General features: G+C 30.6%; 2 protein-coding genes across 2 annotated transcripts in view; one reads left to right on the top strand and one right to left on the bottom strand.

The window, feature by feature from the left end:
- Positions 1-143: 143 nt before the first annotated feature.
- On the top strand, positions 144-5755 carry LOTGIDRAFT_106236 (hypothetical protein; the record flags this gene model as incomplete). The annotated part of the gene is made up of 7 exons (XM_009061756.1): positions 144-281; positions 811-963; positions 1315-1483; positions 3238-3348; positions 3851-4018; positions 4547-4741; positions 5538-5755. Coding segments are annotated over 7 exons (1152 nt in total), but the record flags the coding sequence as incomplete, so codon positions are not given.
- A 2367-nt stretch (positions 5756-8122) lies between these two features.
- The window catches only part of LOTGIDRAFT_154021 (hypothetical protein), a gene marked incomplete at both ends in the record, with an annotated part of 24941 nt that continues 11652 nt past the window's right edge, over positions 8123-21411 (bottom strand). The window contains 17 exons of the mRNA XM_009061755.1: positions 8123-8428; positions 8963-9110; positions 9586-9750; positions 12848-12903; positions 13236-13372; positions 13552-13704; positions 14030-14241; positions 14471-14580; positions 14848-14972; positions 15354-15507; positions 15704-15770; positions 15953-16113; positions 16396-16533; positions 16744-16869; positions 17180-17362; positions 17740-17953; positions 18135-19880. Coding sequence (XP_009060003.1) covers positions 8123-8428; positions 8963-9110; positions 9586-9750; positions 12848-12903; positions 13236-13372; positions 13552-13704; positions 14030-14241; positions 14471-14580; positions 14848-14972; positions 15354-15507; positions 15704-15770; positions 15953-16113; positions 16396-16533; positions 16744-16869; positions 17180-17362; positions 17740-17953; positions 18135-19880 — 4201 coding nt within the window. The remainder of the gene's footprint in view (positions 8429-8962; positions 9111-9585; positions 9751-12847; positions 12904-13235; positions 13373-13551; positions 13705-14029; positions 14242-14470; positions 14581-14847; positions 14973-15353; positions 15508-15703; positions 15771-15952; positions 16114-16395; positions 16534-16743; positions 16870-17179; positions 17363-17739; positions 17954-18134; positions 19881-21411) is intronic.

Below are 21411 nucleotides of genomic sequence, written 5' to 3'. Positions count from 1 at the left end.
TAAATACACATGATGTCACATGATTTTTGAATTGATAAATCAATATGCTTACTCTTCTAGACACCTGATGACACTTTTCATTATGAAATTCTTCCTCATTTACAATTGATATATAGAACACTATACTTGTTACTTTGTAGGATAGAGGTGAAGCTATTTTACTAACATCAGAAGAAAGATTAAGAAATGCACTAATACCTAGATATTTTCAGATGTTTCGTCAAATAAGTCGTATAGATGGTGGAGTCAAATTTCTAGTTGACATGAGGTCAGATGTTCTTGTAAGTTCGTTGCCTTTTATTTGACTTGTTTAAAATAATTAGAATTTAACATCTTATTCACTAGAGTTGTAAAGGCAGGTGAATTATTAGGGTTGATAATGGATACAAGGATATAGACTAATTCAGCATTTTTACACTTGATATTCTAAAGCCAGGCACAAATGTCGAGACTTGTCTGCAAAACATTGTTTCATGATTTATATCCATCTTGTGCTTTTGCAAAAACGTTGCTTTTGATTTCAAGAAAAATATTTGCATTTAAATCCTATGGCCATGTGAGACAAATTCATATGTCACGTTAAACAATTTTTTGTATTTTTGTCTGCTGCACCAGATGTTGAATTTATGATATAAAACAAAGAAGTTCAAAGTAAAACCCTTTTTCTTTCATTTTTATCAATTCCTTCAATAAATATACTGTCCTGAAAATCCATATGAAATTTCACTATCAACTTACACTACTGTGAGCTATATAAACTTAAATTCTTTTCATGTTAATCAGAGAGTGAAAGTATGTTATATATTTTAGAATCATCAAACTACTAGTACATCAGAAATAGCTGTAGCTTATTATAGAGCTTTAAATTCAGCCTTACGAGATCTTATTTCATTATGGTTTTCAGTAGGATTTTTGACATTACAAAGAATTACATGGGAATCGCCATGTGATCTTGTACAGAAGGTAATTGTTTAAATCAATATTTACATTTTCAACAAAACTGATAACCTTTGTGAATATTGTTTTGTTTTGTGTGGTAGTGAGGGTCATAAAGCACACTTTCGCAAATGATGTTTGATTGACTTAAGTACTTCCTAATGTACTCAATTGGTAACTAAATTAAAAAGATAGGAGACTCTTTCATTGCAGTACCATAAAGTGTGTATTCTGTAGCATGCGAGAGCATACCATTGGCAAGCAATTTTCTCATAGTTTCGGACTTGCATCACTGTCAAGAAGAAACTGGGTTGAGAAATCTGAAACACCTTTAATTGACCAAGTCAATATCAATTTATCATTCTGTTATGTTTACAGGTATCTTACTATGAAGCTGTTCATCCTATAAGAAATCTATCTGATATGAAACAGAGAGTAGGACCATATCGTCGGTGTTTTGTATTTAATCATAATAGTATGCCTAGAGAACCTGTAGTTGTCTTACATACAGCTTTAACACCAAATATAGCATCATCCATACATGTAGGTAACAAGTTTCTGTTGATTAACAATTCTTTTTGTTGATTAACAGTTCTTTTTTTTTAAATTATTTTGTTGATTAACAATTCTTTTTGTTGATTAACAGTTCTTTTTTTAAAATTATTTTGTTGATTAACAGTTCTTTTTTTAGAATTATTTTGTTGATTAACAGTTCTTTTTTTAAAATTATTTTGTTGATTAACAGTTCTTTTTTTAAAATTATTTTGTTGATTAACAGTTCTTTTTTTAAAATTATTTTGTTGATTAACAGTTCTTTTTTTAGAATTATTTTGTTGATTAACAGTTCTTTTTTTAAAATTATTTTGTTGATTAACAGTTCTTTTTTTAAAATTATTTTGTTGATTAACAGTTCTTTTTTTAAAATTATTTTGTTGATTAACAGTTCTTTTTTTAGAATTATTTTGTTGATTAACAGTTCTTTTTTTAAAATTATTTTGTTGATTAGCAGTTCTTTTTTTAAAATTATTTTGTTGATTAACAGTTCTTTTTTTAAAATTATTTTGTTGATTAACAGTTCTTTTTTTAAAATTATTTTGTTGATTAGCAGTTCTTTTTTTTAAATTATTTTGTTGATTAACAATTCTTTTTGTTGATTAACAGTTCTTTTTTTAAAATTATTTTGTTGATTAGCAGTTCTTTTTTTAACATTATTTTGTTGATTAACAATTCTTTTTGTTGATTAACAGTTCTTTTTTTTAAAATTATTTTGTTGATTAACAATTCTTTTTGTTGATTAACAGTTCTTTTTTTAAAATTATTTTGTTGATTAACAGTTCTTTTTTTAAAATTATTTTGTTGATTAGCAGTTCTTTTTTTAAAATTATTTTGTTGATTAACAGTTCTTTTTTTAAAATTATTTTGTTGATTAGCAATTCTTTTTTTAAAATTATTTTGTTGATTAACAATTCTTTTTGTTGATTAACAGTTCTTTTTTTAAAATTATTTTGTTGATTAGCAGTTCTTTTTTTAAAATTATTTTGTTGATTAACAATTCTTTTTGTTGATTAACAGTTCTTTTTTTAAAATTATTTTGTTGATTAACAGTTCTTTTTTTAAAATTATTTTGTTGATTAACAGTTCTTTTTTTAAAATTATTTTGTTGATTAACAATTCTTTTTGTTGATTAACAGTTCTTTTTTTAAAATTATTTTGTTGATTAGCAGTTCTTTTTTTAAAATTATTTTGTTGATTAGCAGTTCTTTTTTTAAAATTATTTTGTTGATTAACAGTTCTTTTTGTTTATTTCATCCTCATCACAATGTCAAGTTGAACAGCGTCTAATATCTTGACTGTAATAGCCAACTTTCTTTGCATCACAGTAGTTTGTAAATTAGCAATTTGTACTGACTGGATGTTTTGAAGACGTGGGAGCATACAATATACAAATCTTGTAAACAGAAAGCTATTGAGGAGCTAAACAAATTACAGAGCTCAATTTAAGTTCTAAGTTTATTATGCATATTGATTTGTGTCAGTAGATTTGTAATTGATCAGAGCTTTAGTTGTACTGAGGACAGATGGCAGTTCAGTTGCACCTCAGAGCATTTTTGTTGCAAAAATGATGCTTCCTGTCAATGTGCCAACAGGTTTTGCAGTGTATACGCAGGTAGAATGGGTCCTCAAAAATTGTAATTATCATTTGGTTTGTGTAATCTTACTTATCATTCATTTTGAGTATTCAAATTTATATATTGCAGTCCATCATTAATTTACCAGGTTTTTGGCCTGGTGGTGAAACAGACGCTAGTTCACCTCCTACTAGTCCCGAATTATCTGCTGATTTCAATATTAAAGAAGATAAATCACAATTTAATACTGCCATATTTTATTCTATTACATCAACACAGAAAGGTAATATATATGATTTGTTTTATATTGAATGAAAACAAGCTTTGTTACCAGTTGATCATTAGTACTGATGTTGATTGAGATTTGTAAACAAAGATGATAAAGATTTTAGCAATATGGCAGGTTTTTAAATCAGTTTGAAACATGCACTTACAAGTTTGTACAGGCCGTGTTTGCTTTAGTTTAACTTTCTAAATATCGAGGGTCAGACCCAAGCTTCTCACTGGGTTTAATGTTAAGTTGCACGAGTCTCAACTACTCAAATACTACAGTTCAGAACCTTGTCAATCCAAATCCCCAATTGAAGTTAGTTACCCATTGTGTCTTGTAGATATTCTTTAAGTCGTGTGCAAGGCAGCAATAATACTAAAGTGGTGTTCAAACAGTAAGCAGCTGTAAGATTACTGAAACAAAGCTGAGTTTGAATGATTAACTAGCCAGCAAGTTCTACTTCAGCCTCACAATAGTATATGATATTTATGTGAAATGATTCATATTTTTTCAGGTCTACAAAGTATAGATCTGGGTAATTATCTTATAAAGAAGGTTGTAGAAGAAATCCAGAAAGAATTTGATCATATACAACAGTTCTCTAGTCTATCACCTATACCTGGTTTTAAAGATTGGTTAATAACAGAAATCAACCAGATATTACATATCAAAAGTAAGTACAGTACTTCATGTGACATCATCTCATTGTTGAAAGTCTACACCAGTGATATTACAATAGAATATAAAAGCTGTGAATGCTGAGAGAATTGCAGGAATGGTACATGGTCATGAGCTCTATTTTGCTGGTAAAAAGCACAGTTCTTCTGGTCTAAAGCTGACCAGTAAAGGATGTTTTAGTGGTAAAATGATAGATTGTATAGATCTCATCTCATAGTCTTACTTATGCTGGTGATAATCTTTTGCTTATGATCCAAAAAAACAATTTATCTCAATCTGACTGCAAAAAAACATGGTGCAATCTCTGCATGTATGAGATGGTCTGCATCTGGAGTATACTGCTTTTCTAAAACCTGAATATGAAGGTAATGGAAGCAAGCATTGTTCAACATTAAAAGCTATCCATGCAATTTTTTTTGTGAATACTGTACAAAAAGCGCTCATGCAAAATACTGAGTAAAACATATGCATAGTTTTTGTCCTATTTTTCCAGGTATAGGAGAAGAACCAGTCAGTATATTTTTATCAACAGAAGAGCAAAGTCAAATAAAACCACATATGGACAAAACACATAGTTGTATTCTAGAAACGTTTAAAGAATTTATACAGAAGAATAGCTGGGTGTCTAAAAGGGATCTTGAACCAGTGTTTAAAGATATTTTAATGCGTTTATGTGCTAGATATCTGTATCTTGAAAAACGCAGGCAGTATGCTCTCAACCCTGTTGGTAAGTCTTAACCATAATAATATTCAAACTCAATATATGAATATCTATATACTCAATATATTTATCTAAATTGGATAACAACTGTAGTTTTGATAGCATTTACAAGTTTATATGAATAAACATACAACATATACCAAAAATATGCGTACACATTAGTGATGGGTATTGTCAATTATGCCACGATACGATACGTATCACAATACAAGGGTCACAATATGATACATATTGCAATATGGGGTAATGGGATAAAAATTTACATTTTATCTTCAAAGTTTTTATATATATTAATTCATAACTTTATAACTGTGATATTTAGTAATATAGTTGATAGTTTCACTTTTTTAATGGAATAAAAGGTATCCCCATGTATCAATACAATATGTGTATCGTTGCATGTCTTATCGCGATACATCGATTCACAGATATATATCGTGCGAGCACTAGTCAACATAGAATGTAAAAGAAGTGAGGGAAAAAATTGCACTTTATGACAGAAATTAAGTAGATTTAAGTTGCCTTTATTTAAAAGAGTTTTAAATTCCTCATATTTTATTGGTCATGTTGTTTCTTATCTACATTACATGTACAATTCCTTAAACACCACTACAGAGTGCATTTATGATAGCATTCATGACACTGCTTGTTGGGGAACTCTAATGTGAAGAGTAATTATTGGCAATTGACTAAGCTGTTGTTAGATTCTGTCATTCCCATATTTCCAGATTCAGTTTCCAACTGAAGCTTTATATGAATTTTCAAAATTTGGTTGTTATTTTGTTTCTTTCCAATATTTCAGCAAATTTTCACCTTGGTAATGGTGCAGTATTATGGCGTATTAATTGGATGGCTGATATGTCTAGCCGTGGTTTGTCATCATCTTGTGGTTTAATGGTCAACTATCGGTATTATCTAGAAAATACTGAATATAACAGTACTAAATATCTAGAAGAATTCCATATTGAAGTATCACAACAAGTTTTAGACTTATGTTCTGGTTTAAAACCAAATTCTTAAATTACTTTATCAGTGATACATCATTATACTATTAGATGCATCTTAACCAGTGTTAATATCATCTTGATATATTTTTTTTTTATCATAGTTGAAATCTTTGCAGATAGTATTTGTCGATGATGGATGATGTGGTATACATTTTTTAAGATATTCATTGTCTTTCCTTTGTTGGATTGTTTTCTAGGCAGTTAGATGATGTAGGTACGAATCTTCCACAGGATAAAAACAATTCTAATTCCATGGCCAGTGCCTATATAATGCAAAATCTGTATTGGGCAATGTAAATACAATTCAAACTTTTATATAGCACAGAAAGTAGACTATATGTAACACATTATTTTCTTAATGTTTCTCAGTTCTTATAATCCAATCTATCAATTTAATAGTGTTGGAATCTTTACATCATTTGCTTAATTATGTGAAACAAATGGATATCATGGGTTCTAAATTCTGTCAGCACATGAAAGTATGGTGACCTTGAATAGGTCATCTTTCTTGACTAATTCAGTCGACCCAGAATTTAATGATCATCTAATCTAATAAAGATCAATGCCAAGAGGTTAAGCAAGGGACAAAATCCTTGTTAACCTGAGTTGTTAACCGTGTTTCACATATTTGTTTCTCTCATTGCTTTTTACTGCCTGTTAAATCTATATCAACGATTCTATTTACTCATCAATGCAAGGTGCTGTTCATGATTCATTCATTCATATTGTTGATCACATAATATGTATCATCATAATAAACAAATAAATAAATAACTAAATTGAAATATATGTTGTTTATTTTAAACCATTTCCTGTAACAATATCACAACTCATAAACAAAACATTTCAGCAAATCCTGAACATATATAAAATATTCAATAGAAAACAATGGCTAAGGTCACAAATAGATGAAACAATATAACTATGTTAATACCTGTAGAAACATCCAATGATACTTGGGACATCCATGGACAGTTTGAAACACAATCTACTATTTCTCCAGAAAAATGCATGCTTTGCACAAACATTGTTCTCAATTGTAAGTTTTGTACTGTGCATTAATGCACATCTTGTTGTCCTGGCTGATCAAAATCATAAAACAAAGTAAAGCTGTGAATATAGACCGTCAAAGAGAGAACCACCATACAATCCCAGTAAGGTGAAAAAGAAGGGTTAGTGATCAATCTACTGCAGAAACTTTTGTAAATGTTAGACTCCAACTGAGATTTTGTTAATGAAACCAATTGAATATTCCTCAATGTATTTCAAGCTGAATAAATTACATAAACAATGTTAACATTCTTACAAAAAATTCAAAATAACAATAATATAAACATAACAGAACACAAACTTGCACCAGTGAAAACCATTGAAAGACTAGCAGCAACAAAACAAATAAACATAAATATTTATAATAATGTACAAACAAATTGTTCAGGAAAAAAACAAATAAACATAAACATTTATAATAATATACAAACAAATTATTTAGGAACAAGACAATCACAACTTATTAACATAATGTAGAGAAAAAATAAATATCCCACCCCACTTCATTTCCCTTTCTCCAGTATAAAAATATTAAATTATAATTCAATCTGAGGATTTAATCATATAGTTTGATGAATTATAAACATAGAGTTACTATATACAAATTAATTCTAATCCACATTTAGGGGTAGAGATCACCACATTAAATAAGGAAACTCAATTTAATTTATACTAATGACAATGTAAATTGTTGAAACATTGTGTAAAACACAATAAAACATAGGAGTAGTATACCATAGTTCCATTACTTAATATACAAATTTGCATCAATTAGTTCCCATAACTCATGAGTTTAAAGCAAAACAAAACAAGATTCTTAAGGACTGTGTTGTTCACCAGCAAAGTCATCAGCCTATTGGTGCACAATAAATTAATTCATAACAAACATTGGAAGCCATGTGGACTTTCTGGAGGAGTGCTGAATTGATAAACCTGGTTTGAATGAATGAATGAATTCAAGTGCATCAATCAAAGTATGTGATTCCTCTATAAACTGAAGTTTAGACTACCAATCATGTACGTAACTAGAATTCAAGTGCACCAATCAAAGTACATGTATGTGGAAAAAATCAAATTAACTAAGCTCAATGCATCAAATTTTAGGCAAAAGACACTCAAATATTACTTTAGATCATTTAACTGCAAGTTGCACTTTCTTCATTTTCTTTTCATTGGCAGCAGTAACAATAGTAACCAATTACAACCAAATTTTCTGTGACATCATTTGTATGGGCATCAAATTTCATGTTTTCAGATTACAAGAGATAAGCTATATAGGATCTAGGAAGACTTATGAAGTAAATTAGCACTACTGCTTTTATCAGAAAACCTAATGTGTTATAGGATCAAGAAAGTCTCTTTCCACCAATTCCTCTATAAACTGAAGATTAGATTTAGGTAAATCTGACTGCCAATCATGTACGTAACTAGCACTAAGTTCATCAAATATTGGTGCTGATCTGGATTTAGGCATGACATTATTAGAGTGATTGTGTGAAGAGAAGTTTCTCTCTATTTGACTGGCGTGACATAATGTATTAAAGAAGGGCTGTAACTCTACTAGAGAACGTAGATATGTCAGTGATAGTAATGGCCGACCAGGAATTCTTTTTATCAAACCAGGTTCTCTTTGTAACTATAATGAAAATATGAATAGCATTATCATACAAGTGTATTATGAAAATCTCAAGATTTGAGCTGGATAAGTGCTCAATCAGGTAAAGACATCTGTCTACAATATAATATACATGTACTAGATGGTTGTCCAAATATTTACTTTACTGGCTGAATTTCAGATTTCCATATCACATTTCATAGTGGACATCTGAAGCCCAATTCATCTACAATAAAATTATCATGTACCAGAGGAGGTACTGATTGAGCACTTATCCATCTCAAATCTTGAGCTATGAGCTAGTCAATCAGGTAAAGACACCTGTCTACAATATGTTATATTAAGGGATATGGATGTATTAAAATATAGAGCATATATTCAGCTATACATATTACATTTCATAGGTAATATCTGACATTCCATTCATCTACAATCAAATGATCATCATTCTAGCTGTTATTCAAATTGCATATACAATGTTGTCAGTAATAATAAGAATAAATTTTGTTTTTAGCTTTAGGTATCTATTAATTGAATCAATGTAAATGTACTTACTCTAATATTTAAGAGTTTAGAAAGTCGAACTATATGAGGAACAAAACTAGGCGCCATCAGACGTTTATCTTTTACTTCTTTTTTCACTTCTAATTCATCTTCTACATCATCTTCTCCTGCTGCTGCTCCAATAAACGCCCATCTGTATCTATAGAGATAGAATATTATACTTTACTTTATCATACATTTCTAGATCTATTGTTCAATGAGGATCACTTATAAAATGAAATGGATTTTTACTTCCTACTTTTCTGCACTTGTTTGAGCGAATGAAAAAAGGCAATGCCATGCAGTGCGCAATGAGGAAATTTCTACTGTCTTTTCTAGGGATCTTTAACTTGTACAGCTTATAGCACACAGGGTATCAATTTATTGTCCAATTTGATAGATTAGATGCTGTTCCGTGTCAGCACCTTTGACCAGGGTCAAGATTCAAAGATCACAAAAAAGAAAAAATATAATTTGTAGCTATTCTTGATACTTATAATTTAAATAGGTTTGGATTCAATTGGAGAGCATCAATTTCTCTTTTGTTTGGTGGTAAAATAGGATAATTTACATTGAAGCAATGTGTTGATTTGAGATATATCGGACACAAAAATTCCTTAAAGAAAGAAACTTACAATTGAAACTGTGGTACACTATCAGCTGGTAATGCTAAACAGAGATCTAATAATTTACAAACACTGAGGTATAACTGTAGCCACGCTGGATTATTGTGGGCATTTAATCCATTACCTAGATGAGCCCAACTTGAATCTAAAGCAGCTATTCTTTGTAACTGGGTTCTGTAAACATAACAAAATTATTACACCTTTGATTCAAAACAAAACATCTAATTAACTTTACCTAGTTAAACAATAAAGTTTATGTTTTAGGTTCAAGAATTGGTTGTGAATTTTTAAAAAAAACTTCAAGATGCAACTTGGTTCCTAATCAAATACACTATTATTTGAAACATGGCAAATATTTTGATATATGCACAAACATAACTTATACTTTGCAAAATTTTAGCCAAACATTCATCATAATCTAATTATAAATCATTGTTATAACCCATTGCTATCATAGGTTTGTTTTTGAAAATTCATAAAAATTTGATTAAATTAGATTAGAATTAATAATACTTTTTAGCATTGCAAAAATCTTTATCAATCAAAAATACATTTGTTAAATAAATTCATTCTGAAATTTTACTTATGTACTTATGTGTAGTTTTATATGTACATGTAAATAATTGATGCTATTAGAAATCAGATTGATACATGCCTCTATATATATATATTACTACAGTGAACAGGTTCAGAAACATTCAAAACATGCTATTGTGTTATATATAATATGTACATATCATGCAATGACAAATAATATGGTATATATAGCAAGATGCAAAAAATATTTTAATAAAAAATGATTATCTCTGGTAAAATATTTTAAAAAATTTCAATGACTTTTTGTAGTTATTAACATGTATATTCAAGACCAAAATAAATACACAAAATATTAACGGATTAGACCAGGAAAGATTTGAAATAAACATTACAATTATTAGCAAAGGGAAAATAATAATAAAACTCAGGGGTTTTGTAACACGGATAATGAAATAAAGGCATGTTAAACATAATTCTTGGGTGTCACAGTATGTTTTATGTACTTTATATCTTTTATATCAAGAAAATATTATTTCTATATAATCCTCAACCCCTTAGTTAACTCCATTTAAAATAAATACTATTTATAAATTAAACTTAAAAATTCCAATCCTCAAAAATCTATTTTACTTGGTTATATTGGTCTACATGTCTAAATGGATAGTTAAATATATTCTTTCTCATTTTATAGACCCCAATTCATATATCAATAAACTTATCACAATGAAACTATGACTTTAAGTTTGTCTACAAGTAAGGATCAGAGTACTGGCAGTAAAATAGAATTATCACAAGAATTACCACATTATTAACATTTTAAATGACTACTCATTTATTTTATCTACTGTCTGGATACAAAGACAAAACGTTTTTCTTTAATTGTAGACAAACTACATGCCAGACTTGCCAAAAGTAATTTGAAAGCAGAATTGGACTCTATCAACTAGGAAAGCAAATATTCAAATATACTTTTTAGATGTCTTCATCTTTTTAGATCTATCTTATTTAGTGCATTTAAATCATCAATTAATATTATTACTATCAAAATAAATTCATTGCTCCAAATTCAAACAAAAACCTTTAACACAAAATACGAATTCAAAACAACACACTTACATTTTTTCAGAGCTAAAAGTTAAAATATGGACAACACTTATTAAACAAATATTAAATAAATAAGAACTTTATAGAAGTTAAACAACAGACAAGGCCAAACACTTGAGCTGAAATTGACAACTGAAATCTTAAACTGAAATAACTGAAACACAAACCAGGGCTGTTACTTTAAAAATGTCATACACAGACACTATAGCATGGAAATCCATATTTCTTACAGTCAAATCTATCGATCTTTGTTTCAAATGTTCATAAAATTAGCTGATTCTATTAAGAAAGCCACTTTACATAATGAACCTTTATTATCTCCAATCAGCCATGACTGGCAATTCAACAGCCCTGGTAGAAACTGAACACATCAAACCCTGATACTAGAACATTAGTAGAAAAAAGATCAAAACATGACAAGAAGTAACATAACACAATTATCATAGTATGTTATCATTGAAATTATGTTATCATTGAAATCATCATTATCATTAGTTTTTGAGAAATGCCTATTTAATGTGTATCAGCCAAGTCATAATGTGTGCTATAGATGATAATAGGCTACAGTGTAAAACAAGGCATATAAAGTAAGTGTCAATACCATAAAGAAAGGGAAGGATATTGTGCAATCAGGTTTTGATAGTAAACGTTTAAAGGATGTAATAAAATCAATGATGTATACTATGATATATTGAGTAAGCTGTTAAAGAAATTACCTGGATCTTGACATCATATAAACACTATAGAGTGAATATTAGAAATTATAGAAAATATCAAAACAGATCTCTAAAGATATATATCGCTCTACAATTGATGTATTGAACATTTTCTAAATAGTGGAAATATTTTGTTATTGTAGAGTGAATATTTTATAAAATTCAGTAATTCATCTTAATAGTATAATTTTTTGAAAGCTCTTTTTTTTCATCCTCTAGGTGTCTTAGAATAAACAAAAAATTCAAATCCTCAAACTTGGCCAATACAATTATATATTTATCAATGACTTGTTCACAAAACTATCCAATAAATCCAAAAACCTTACTGGCCAAATTCGGTAATTGAACATTTTTGTTTATTCTCTGATGTAGTATTCCCTAAAGGTTTGGTAAAAAGTTAGTAAGTTAAATCTACATTCATACCATTGATATTATTAGACACTACAAGGTTTGCTAGATGTACCCCTTCATACTGTTAGTTATCATCCTTAGATACCCAGTGACTCATCATTTCCCATACTAATTTCACTATTATTGGACAAATGAAAATGGGAAAAGTGGAGTGCCCCTCACATCTAAATATATTTGGGCAAAATTTTATATCATTTAAAGGGTTTGTAAAGAGGTTTCTTGAATTTTATGTGTATCAGGGTCACTGATTTTCAGTTTTCTATCAGATCTCTGTTGATCTTGCAATTCCTTAAAACTAAATTAATGAATTTCTATAATAACAGGAACCACAGACATCTGTCTGAAATCTAAATGATGCAAAATTGGCACCGATACAAATAAAAAAGCTAGAATACCTTTTCACAACCCCTTCAAGTGAAAGCACTGCAATACACTATTCTATGTTCTATTGTGTTATTATAATCAGGTGATTACATATGAAATATTTAATATTATTTACTTACTTGAACTCATCAGTATCTGTTGATAATTCTTGTTCCATTTGTAAACAAACATGTACCTAGTAAACAATACACAACAAACATAATCATTGGTTTAAAGAAATGAGAATACATTTTTGGTTTCAGACATCAGCCATTAATTTCTCCATTTTTTGAGATACCTTACGGATAACTTTTCTGACTAAAAATTTGAAATCTAATTTTTAAATTGTCAAATTATCTGTCCCATAATTTAGTAGGCTATTACTGGCTAGCTATGAAAGTTTTCCAATAGAAAAAAAAACTTGTATTTGCAACTGATATCTGCTTGTTAGGTAAGCAGTTAGGACTAATGGTGTAGTTTAGTCATATATCTTATGAGAAACTGTATATATACATAAATATGTCATACCATTTCAGTAATTATAGTAGGCCATAATGATGTTAGTTGATTAGGTGACATTCGTAATAACAATACACGGAAACATAGAAATACTTGAGATTGTACAGATGGTACTTGTAATACTTTTAAACTTTCAGCTAATCTTTCTAAAATACAAAATATAGTAAAATTAATTCCTTATAGGAAATGGAATTGAAAGAAATGAAAGAAAAAATGAAGTGAAATGAATGGAGTTTTACGTCCTACTTTTCTGGAAAGAAATGAAAGATTTGTCAAATACTTTTCTGTATCTCAATGGTCTGAGAAAGAAAATATAAAACAGTACCTTGTATATCAGGCATATATCGTTGATATTGATCTTTATCACTACATAATATAGTAAAAGATAGTCTTTTTAACATTTGAGCACGTTGTTCAAACTCTTGTTCTTTAGAACTAAATAAATTAATACCACCACTAGGTGTCATCACAACTCTACCTATAATATACAATCATAATAGTTAACAGATGATTGGATGGTTGTTTTATTGACCAAATTTCTTCTACAGCCTGGATAGTACAAGTTTGACTAATCTACTGTATTCAGATCAGTAGATCTGTAGATCAAGAAGAATATTCGATTGAAATTTAGACAAATATCACATCCAGAGGCCATCTAGATGACACCTTTTACCAATGGTCATGAGAACCAGATGCGAAAATTTTATTCTGCACACAGTTTAACACTTATGATGAAAAAGAATGATAAGGTTTCAACAAAGTAAGTTTTTTTTACAGAAAAATAAGATGATTTGAACACTTACTAAGAAGATCTTTAAATGTAGTTTTATCATGAGTCATTAAATTATCAATAATAAACTTCCAATATCTAATACATTTTACATCCATCTGGAAAAACGCTGGATCTAGTAAATATTCTAATGCTTCTTTTCTCCATGATTTTCTAGAATACTGATATCCACTTATACTACTCAATATCTGAGAACTAGCTCGATAGCTCGGAAGGTTGTGATTACTGGAAAGAATGAAAGAAGAAGGAAAATTTAATTCAACAATGGAATAATGCTCTCCAAATAAATGGCAGTGGTGCAGTGGAAGAAAAATTTCCCTCATTAATCTAAGCAGGTGTAGAAAAGATTAAGGATGTTAAACTTTCAAAGCATTTTCACAAAATGTTTCATGTGAGCATTTCCTGATTCACTGCAATTGACTTGATATATCTATTAATTATATAAAATACTCACCTATGACTTTTTAAATAAGGAAAGACATTACATAATATAGTATTAATAAATGGACTTATTTTATCTTTTTCATCACTTCCATATACAACATCTAATAGTGGTGCTGTCAACTATAAATATTCAAAAACATAAGATTATAATGAATATAATGTCTGACTAGTCAAGATTACTATCATAAAACTGTGTAAATCACAGAAAATTACTGCTTATAGAGGACATTTTCATGTCTACTTCTAAGTGATTTCTGGTTGTCTTTGTTAAGACTAATTTCCATCTCTTCAAATAGGCCTGCAACTTTTATACACCATAACAAAATGTGGAAAAAAAACCTTATAGCAGAACAGTGAAATTACTCTAAGTAACAAATGTTGAATTACCTCAGCTAGTAATGATAAAGCTTGAACACTATATTTAGAGTTGATCTCAAGATTTAATTGTGGTTCAACAACATGTTTTTCTACAACATGTTTCTCTACAACATGTTTTTCTTCTACTTCAGATTCTGTAACAGAGTATGGTCAAGATATAAATAAAACACATAATTCACATAACCAATGAAATATCTTGAATATCTCATAACTCTTAGCCTTAAATCAGCAGTGAGATAACTTGATCCTCGAAATTTTTCAGACAGCAACATTAGCCTTCTCCTTTTTCAATTTCCAACTGTAGTACAAGGAGCTTCAGTTTGTTTTCCCATTGGAAGGACTAGACATTCATTCCTTGTCAGCCCCTATTACCTGCATCACTACTGATAGGTAGAAGCAGCGGTTGAAAAATCAGAAGTTAAGTCTAAAAATTAAGCCAAATAATGATTTCTTCATGTGTATATCTCACGCTGTCATAATCAAATATTCAACAATAAGAATATAAATAAACTAACCACTATCCTCGCTAGCCTCTACATCTTCTGTATCTTGTACAATATGATTCTGTGGACCAGGTTTAACAGCTAGATTACGTCGTAACCAGGTGGTCTGTTCTAGTGATGAGCCTGCTATATATGATACAGCTTCTAATATCTTTTGTGTTATATCCTACAAATCATTACATATATCTATAAAATAATCATCTTCATAAAGACATTACAAGAACTGGTGATTCATTGAAGGACAATAACATGAACTTTGAAATAAAATGGCGAAATGGAAAAAGTCATGCAGTGTGCAATTACTGTCAGCCCCTCCAATCTGCTTCAATGGCAGGGGATGTGCTTTGAAAGAAATAGTCTACCTGTAATTCTTTTTGCTGTTTTTTATCTTCCATTGTAGGCATCTTCTGTACAAACTCATTTAATATTCTGTAAAATATGTTCAGCATATTTCATATGATGTGCACTTATTATTTGATTTTAAATCAACAGTAAGGACTTACTATATGGAATAGTTGTTTGTGTATTTTGAACAATGAAAGCTGAATTAACATTATGTTTAAGTTATTTCTAACAGAGTTAAGACTATAATATAATATAATATAACATACTGTAAGAGTAAAAACTGTCCTGGTGCTGGTAGATTTAATTGTAAACTATCTTTCATTAAAGACAATAAACTCTGCCAAGAATCCATTATCTGAGTGGGAGTAATTTCTTCAACATAGGCATAGAAAAACTGCAGCATATTGATCTCTAATGGCACTGATTTCTACAAAATACATCATTATTATTATAAACAGCACATATAATGAAAACTCAACTTCCAATAAGTCATGCTTGTCAATCATAATTCAGGCCTTAACAAAAATTTTGTATAAAAATTGCAGAATACTAAGGAGACAATTTTGTACTGTCTATGTACTATATGGATATCTATTGTTTTAAGTTCTTTTGAATATATGCCACACAATTTAACTATTCAAATTTGTAGAAAATCAAATCTGCTTTTTAAAAGCCACTACCATAAATATGTAAACCAATGTTTACTGACCTTATTTGTAAGTTCTGTAGGTGGTGGTTGTTTTAGTACTTGTTTTATAGTTTGTATAAGTGTATCTGTTGGTAAAACTTTAATAGAACTAACTAATTCTACTAATAATAACTGATCTTCACATGGTACTGGTATCACCTAAATTAATATAACCCATAAAACTACTCATGACAAATTATTTTTTTTTCAGTAGAAAGTACTGCTCAGTGGAAAATGTTTACAAGTTGCCAATTGTTTGCAAAAAATGGTTAATTTTAACTAATTTCTTTCACTGCAATTGGAGATTTTTGCCCATTGCAGTTATACATTATAGTCCAGGGATAACAAAAGTTAAAGTTGATATTTTACCTTTTTAACTCCACCATGAACTTTTTTCCTTCTATCATTCCATGCTACAGCCACAGCTCCTAGTAAATTAGTACCATGAGGTAAGGATAGGGGGCTTAAAAATTCCAATATATGCTGACGAATTTTCTGAAAATAACAATAACAGAATAAAATCTAAGCAGATTCATAATACATATCTCAGATTCAAAATACAAGCAATATTGGATATCTCTAAGTGACAAATTGAGGAAAGGAAATTTATGTCTCTAAATGCCAAACCCATGATGGCAAATCCATGCGAGATGGCCAACAAATGCATGTGATGGGTAGCAAATCCATGTTAGTTGTTTCAAGGTGGCAAACCAATTGATGTGAGACAGAGTGGCAAGTACATGTAAGGTGAGACAGATGGCAAGAACAAGTAATACGTCCCAAGAGTGGCAAATAATGAAATTACCTTAGGAGAGCCCATGGTCAGTCTTGCTTGAGTAAACCGATCAGCTTCACCAGAAGTAACAGTATTTAGAGCTTTCCACATTACAGCCATACAGGCCATGATCCTAGGTAATATACTTAATAAATTTCTTCTAGCTTCTATAACAGGTGACATAGCAGTATTATCTCTTAATGGACTGGCTTCCTAGACAAATAAACCACAGATTCATTGTAAATATTATATAACCGAAACTATGAGAGACCAATCTTTGAGGGATGTTAGCAGCATTGCTGCTAGCATGGCCACCACTACACTGTAACATTACCAACACTCTGACCTCTATCACCTGAACCTAAGTCCTATAGGTGCTACTGTGTGGGGCACAGAGACATGGAATATCTGGAAATGTCTTGATGGAATTATTCATGGTTCAGGTGTGTATAGATACCAAAAATAGATTGGGTTCAACTTCCCTGAAAAAGTGACACTAGCCCCAAATAAGAACAATTTTCCTGATAAAATAAATTTCCAGATGGATCAATGACAAAGTCAGTATAACATACACAAAAAAGGCAACTTACCCTAACGTTCTGTATAGGATTAAAGACATGTATTAGATTAGAGAAAATCTGTCCAGTACTAGCTGTTTCGGTACTTATATTAGTAACAGTAGGTGCTGGTAGACCAATAGATACTGGTGAAGCATTGTCTAATAAACAATAATGACATATAGCTGTTAATCCTTCTAATATAGTTATCAGGTGATCTGCTGGTACTTTTGTTAAGCGTACAGTTCTGAAAATAAAATCATGCAATAGTAAAGATAAATTATCTAATTTTTGAACATTTTGGCAGGAAAGACAATACATGCGATTTTTACCTCGCCTTCCATTCTGCATAAAGATAAAGTCAATACAATTCTGAATATGGCCATACTCTGTCAAAAACAGTAATAAGATAAAGAATCTACACTTACCTCTTCTTGGATTCAAATTCTGCAGCTAAAACTTCTATATTACGGCACAACTGTGACACAACACAAAGCACAACCTTGGATGTGGCTTTACCCATATATGGTAGAGCAGATGTGATCATGGCAACCCAATGACGATGTAAATGTGACATATGATGTTGCTTTAAGGCACTTAGTACTCCTGATAAAAACATACCCTGTTGAATTATGGGTAAAGCAATGTTATATCGACAGTTTATCAAGGTAGAAGGGAATGTAGATTTTGCTCGTTCCCAATCATTTGACTCTTCATTGCTGGAGGTGTAAATCTTTGACTCCAGCATTATCATGACTAGGACTAACCGTAACAGTTTAATTTGATATGTTTCATTAGCACTACTTTCAATTTCATCTTCATTAAACGATACAATGGCTTCCGTTATTTTCATTCCGCTGTCAACTTCGCCCTTTTGACGGAAATTATACACACTAGCTAATATACAATGCAATAAAGCTTTTTGAAGCTTGCACTTTGTCAATAAATCATGGATATACAATGTGAAATTTTTGCCACTTTCTTGTATAATGGTGATTAGTTCGGACATCAGGAGTGTTAAAATTTCAGTGGCCATAATATGGACATCTTTATTACCAGCTAATTCTTCTGCACTTAGTTTGCTCACCATTAAATTAGGATAATAACTACGTATATAGTATAAACATAGCGATATAAAGATTTCCAAAATCATATTACTGCGATAACTAGACAACACTTCTGATTGAATTTCTCCAAAAAAGTTTCTACCGAACACAGATTTTCGATGTCGTGCCAAAAGTAGTTGTAAGTTTGCAAGTTGTGGTGGATTCATGGTACTAATACTGGTGGTAGAGAGTGCAGTAACAATCAGGCGAGGACACATTGTTAACATAGCTTTCAATGTTGATAATGCATAGAGAGTTCTTTCATAGTCATATTTCTGGGAATATAGCAATAAGTGCATGTGTAATGTGTGAACACCACTTGTGTTTTTATCTTGACTAGTATGTGTTAAGTCAGTTTCACTACCAGACATGGAATCCATACCATTACTCTGTTTATCCATGGATATCAACAGTTGTTCTTCATCACCAAGATGACTTTCATGAGATGTAATACTTCCTAATCTTTGATGGCTATGTTTCAGAACAGGTTTCAGATCTTCAGAAGCATCTGTTCCCACAGCTTGACTGATCAAATCCTCAAGTATCTGCCTAACTATATCTTCACTAGAACAAGAATCTTTCTCACTAGATTCACTGGTCTCTTCATGGCTTCCTTCTATCACTTCATCTCGTTCATCACCATCAAAATATATCCCTTCCTTCTGGCATGTAGTTTTATCTAATCTTTTAGCATTACCTATATCTGGTCTAGGAGTTGGTATATCATCATAGATCAATCTATCCAATGAATGATCAGAACCAAAAGGATTGAAACGTAATTTCAAATTTTCAGGATTGACACGTTCAAAAGACATTTCTGGTTCTGAACTAGTTCTGACTGGTGCCGTTGAGGCACCAGCGCTTCCATTAGTGACAGCTATATCATATGATGGTATATGATCTATAGGTATGGTCTGATATTTCTTACCCTCGTTACTAACATGGTATATGACATTTCCACCATCACTACTTATAGCATAGATCTTAGTTTCTACATCCTCTTCTTCACTACATTCTGATAATCTAACTTTCCTTGGTTCATGTATATTAACATGTTGAACAGATATCCTGCAATGAGAATTATATCAAATATAAATTAATTGTTGCTGTCTGCTTATTTTCGAATACTTAACCACGTATTTTTGATTACAGGTTGCTGAATAAAACTTTTTGCCTTTACAGCTATTCAGAAATGGAAGATGGCCATCCACTGCAGCAGTTAAGAAATTATATATTTACTATCTATCATAATGTTTTCATGGAACAATAACAAGGGCTATTACTGATAGATACAGTAGTGTAAATAATTATAGCCTTAATCTCAGATATCTATGGTAATATTGTGAATGAGAACTGAATATTTAACATACAAAAACTAATGACTGATGCCAGGTGACAAATACCATTTTTACTGACAAGCAGATTGTGCTCCAATATGTTTGTATGTGGTCTGTAGCATGTGAGTATTTAGTACGAGATATGTATTATATGTTTACATATCGCATGAGCTTCCAGAATATCAACATGCAGTTTGTACATGTGGTGCATTAGCATGATAATATATGCAGTGGTGGGGCCTTTGTATGCTAATATGCAGTATGTAGTCTGTGTGCCTTGGTATGCCAATATGCAGTTTGTAGTTTGTGTGCCTTGGTATGCCAATATGTAGGGACTTGTTATGCTAATATGCAGTATGTTGCATGTGGAGCTATAGTATGTTAATATGCAGTATGTAGTCTGTGGGGACTTGGTATGCTAATATGCAGTATGTAGTCTGTGTGTCTTGGTATGCCAATAAGTAGTATGTGGGGACTTGGTATGCTAATATGCAGTATGTTGCATGTGGATCTATAGTACGTTAATATGTAGTCTGTGGAGCTATAGTATGTTAATATGCAGTATGTAGTCTGTGGGGACTTAGTATGTTAATATGCAGTATGTTATATGTGGAGCTATAGTATGTTAATATGCAGTATGTTGCATGTGGAGCTTTAGTATGTTAATATGCAGTATGTTGCATGTGGAGCTATAGTATGTTAACATGTAGTATGTTACATGTGGAGCTATAGGATGTTAGTATGTAGTTTGTGGAGCTATAGTATGTTAATATGTCGTATGTAGTCTGTGGAGCTATAGTATGTTAATATGTAGTATGTTGCATGTGGAGCTATAGTATGTTAGTATGTAGTTTGTGGAGCTATAGTATGTTAATATGTCGTATGTAGTATGTAGTTTGTGGAGCTATAGTATGTTAATATGTAGTATGTTGCATGTGGAGCTATAGTATGTTAGTATGTAGTTTGTGGAGCTATAGTATGTTAGTATGTCGTATGTAGTTTGTGGAGCTATAGTATGTTAATATGTTGTATGTAGTCTGTGGAGCTATAGTATGTTAATATGCAGTATGTTGCATGTGGAGCTTTAGTATGTGAATATGCAGTATGTTTCATGTGGAGCTATAGTATGTTAATATGCAGTATGTGGAACTTTCGTGTGCTCATGTAGGGGTTAAGTATAATATGCAATTTGTAGCAGGCAAGGCTTTTGCATGGTATTATGTAGTCTGTAGCATGTAGGACTGCTGCATGTTAACATGCAA

This window comes from Lottia gigantea (genome assembly GCF_000327385.1).
Source record: "Lottia gigantea unplaced genomic scaffold LOTGIsca_5, whole genome shotgun sequence".
In the NCBI taxonomy this organism is placed as follows: domain Eukaryota; kingdom Metazoa; phylum Mollusca; class Gastropoda; family Lottiidae; genus Lottia; species Lottia gigantea.
The sequence above is the reverse complement of the archived record's forward strand: the minus strand, read 5'-3'. Positions and strand labels throughout refer to the sequence as shown.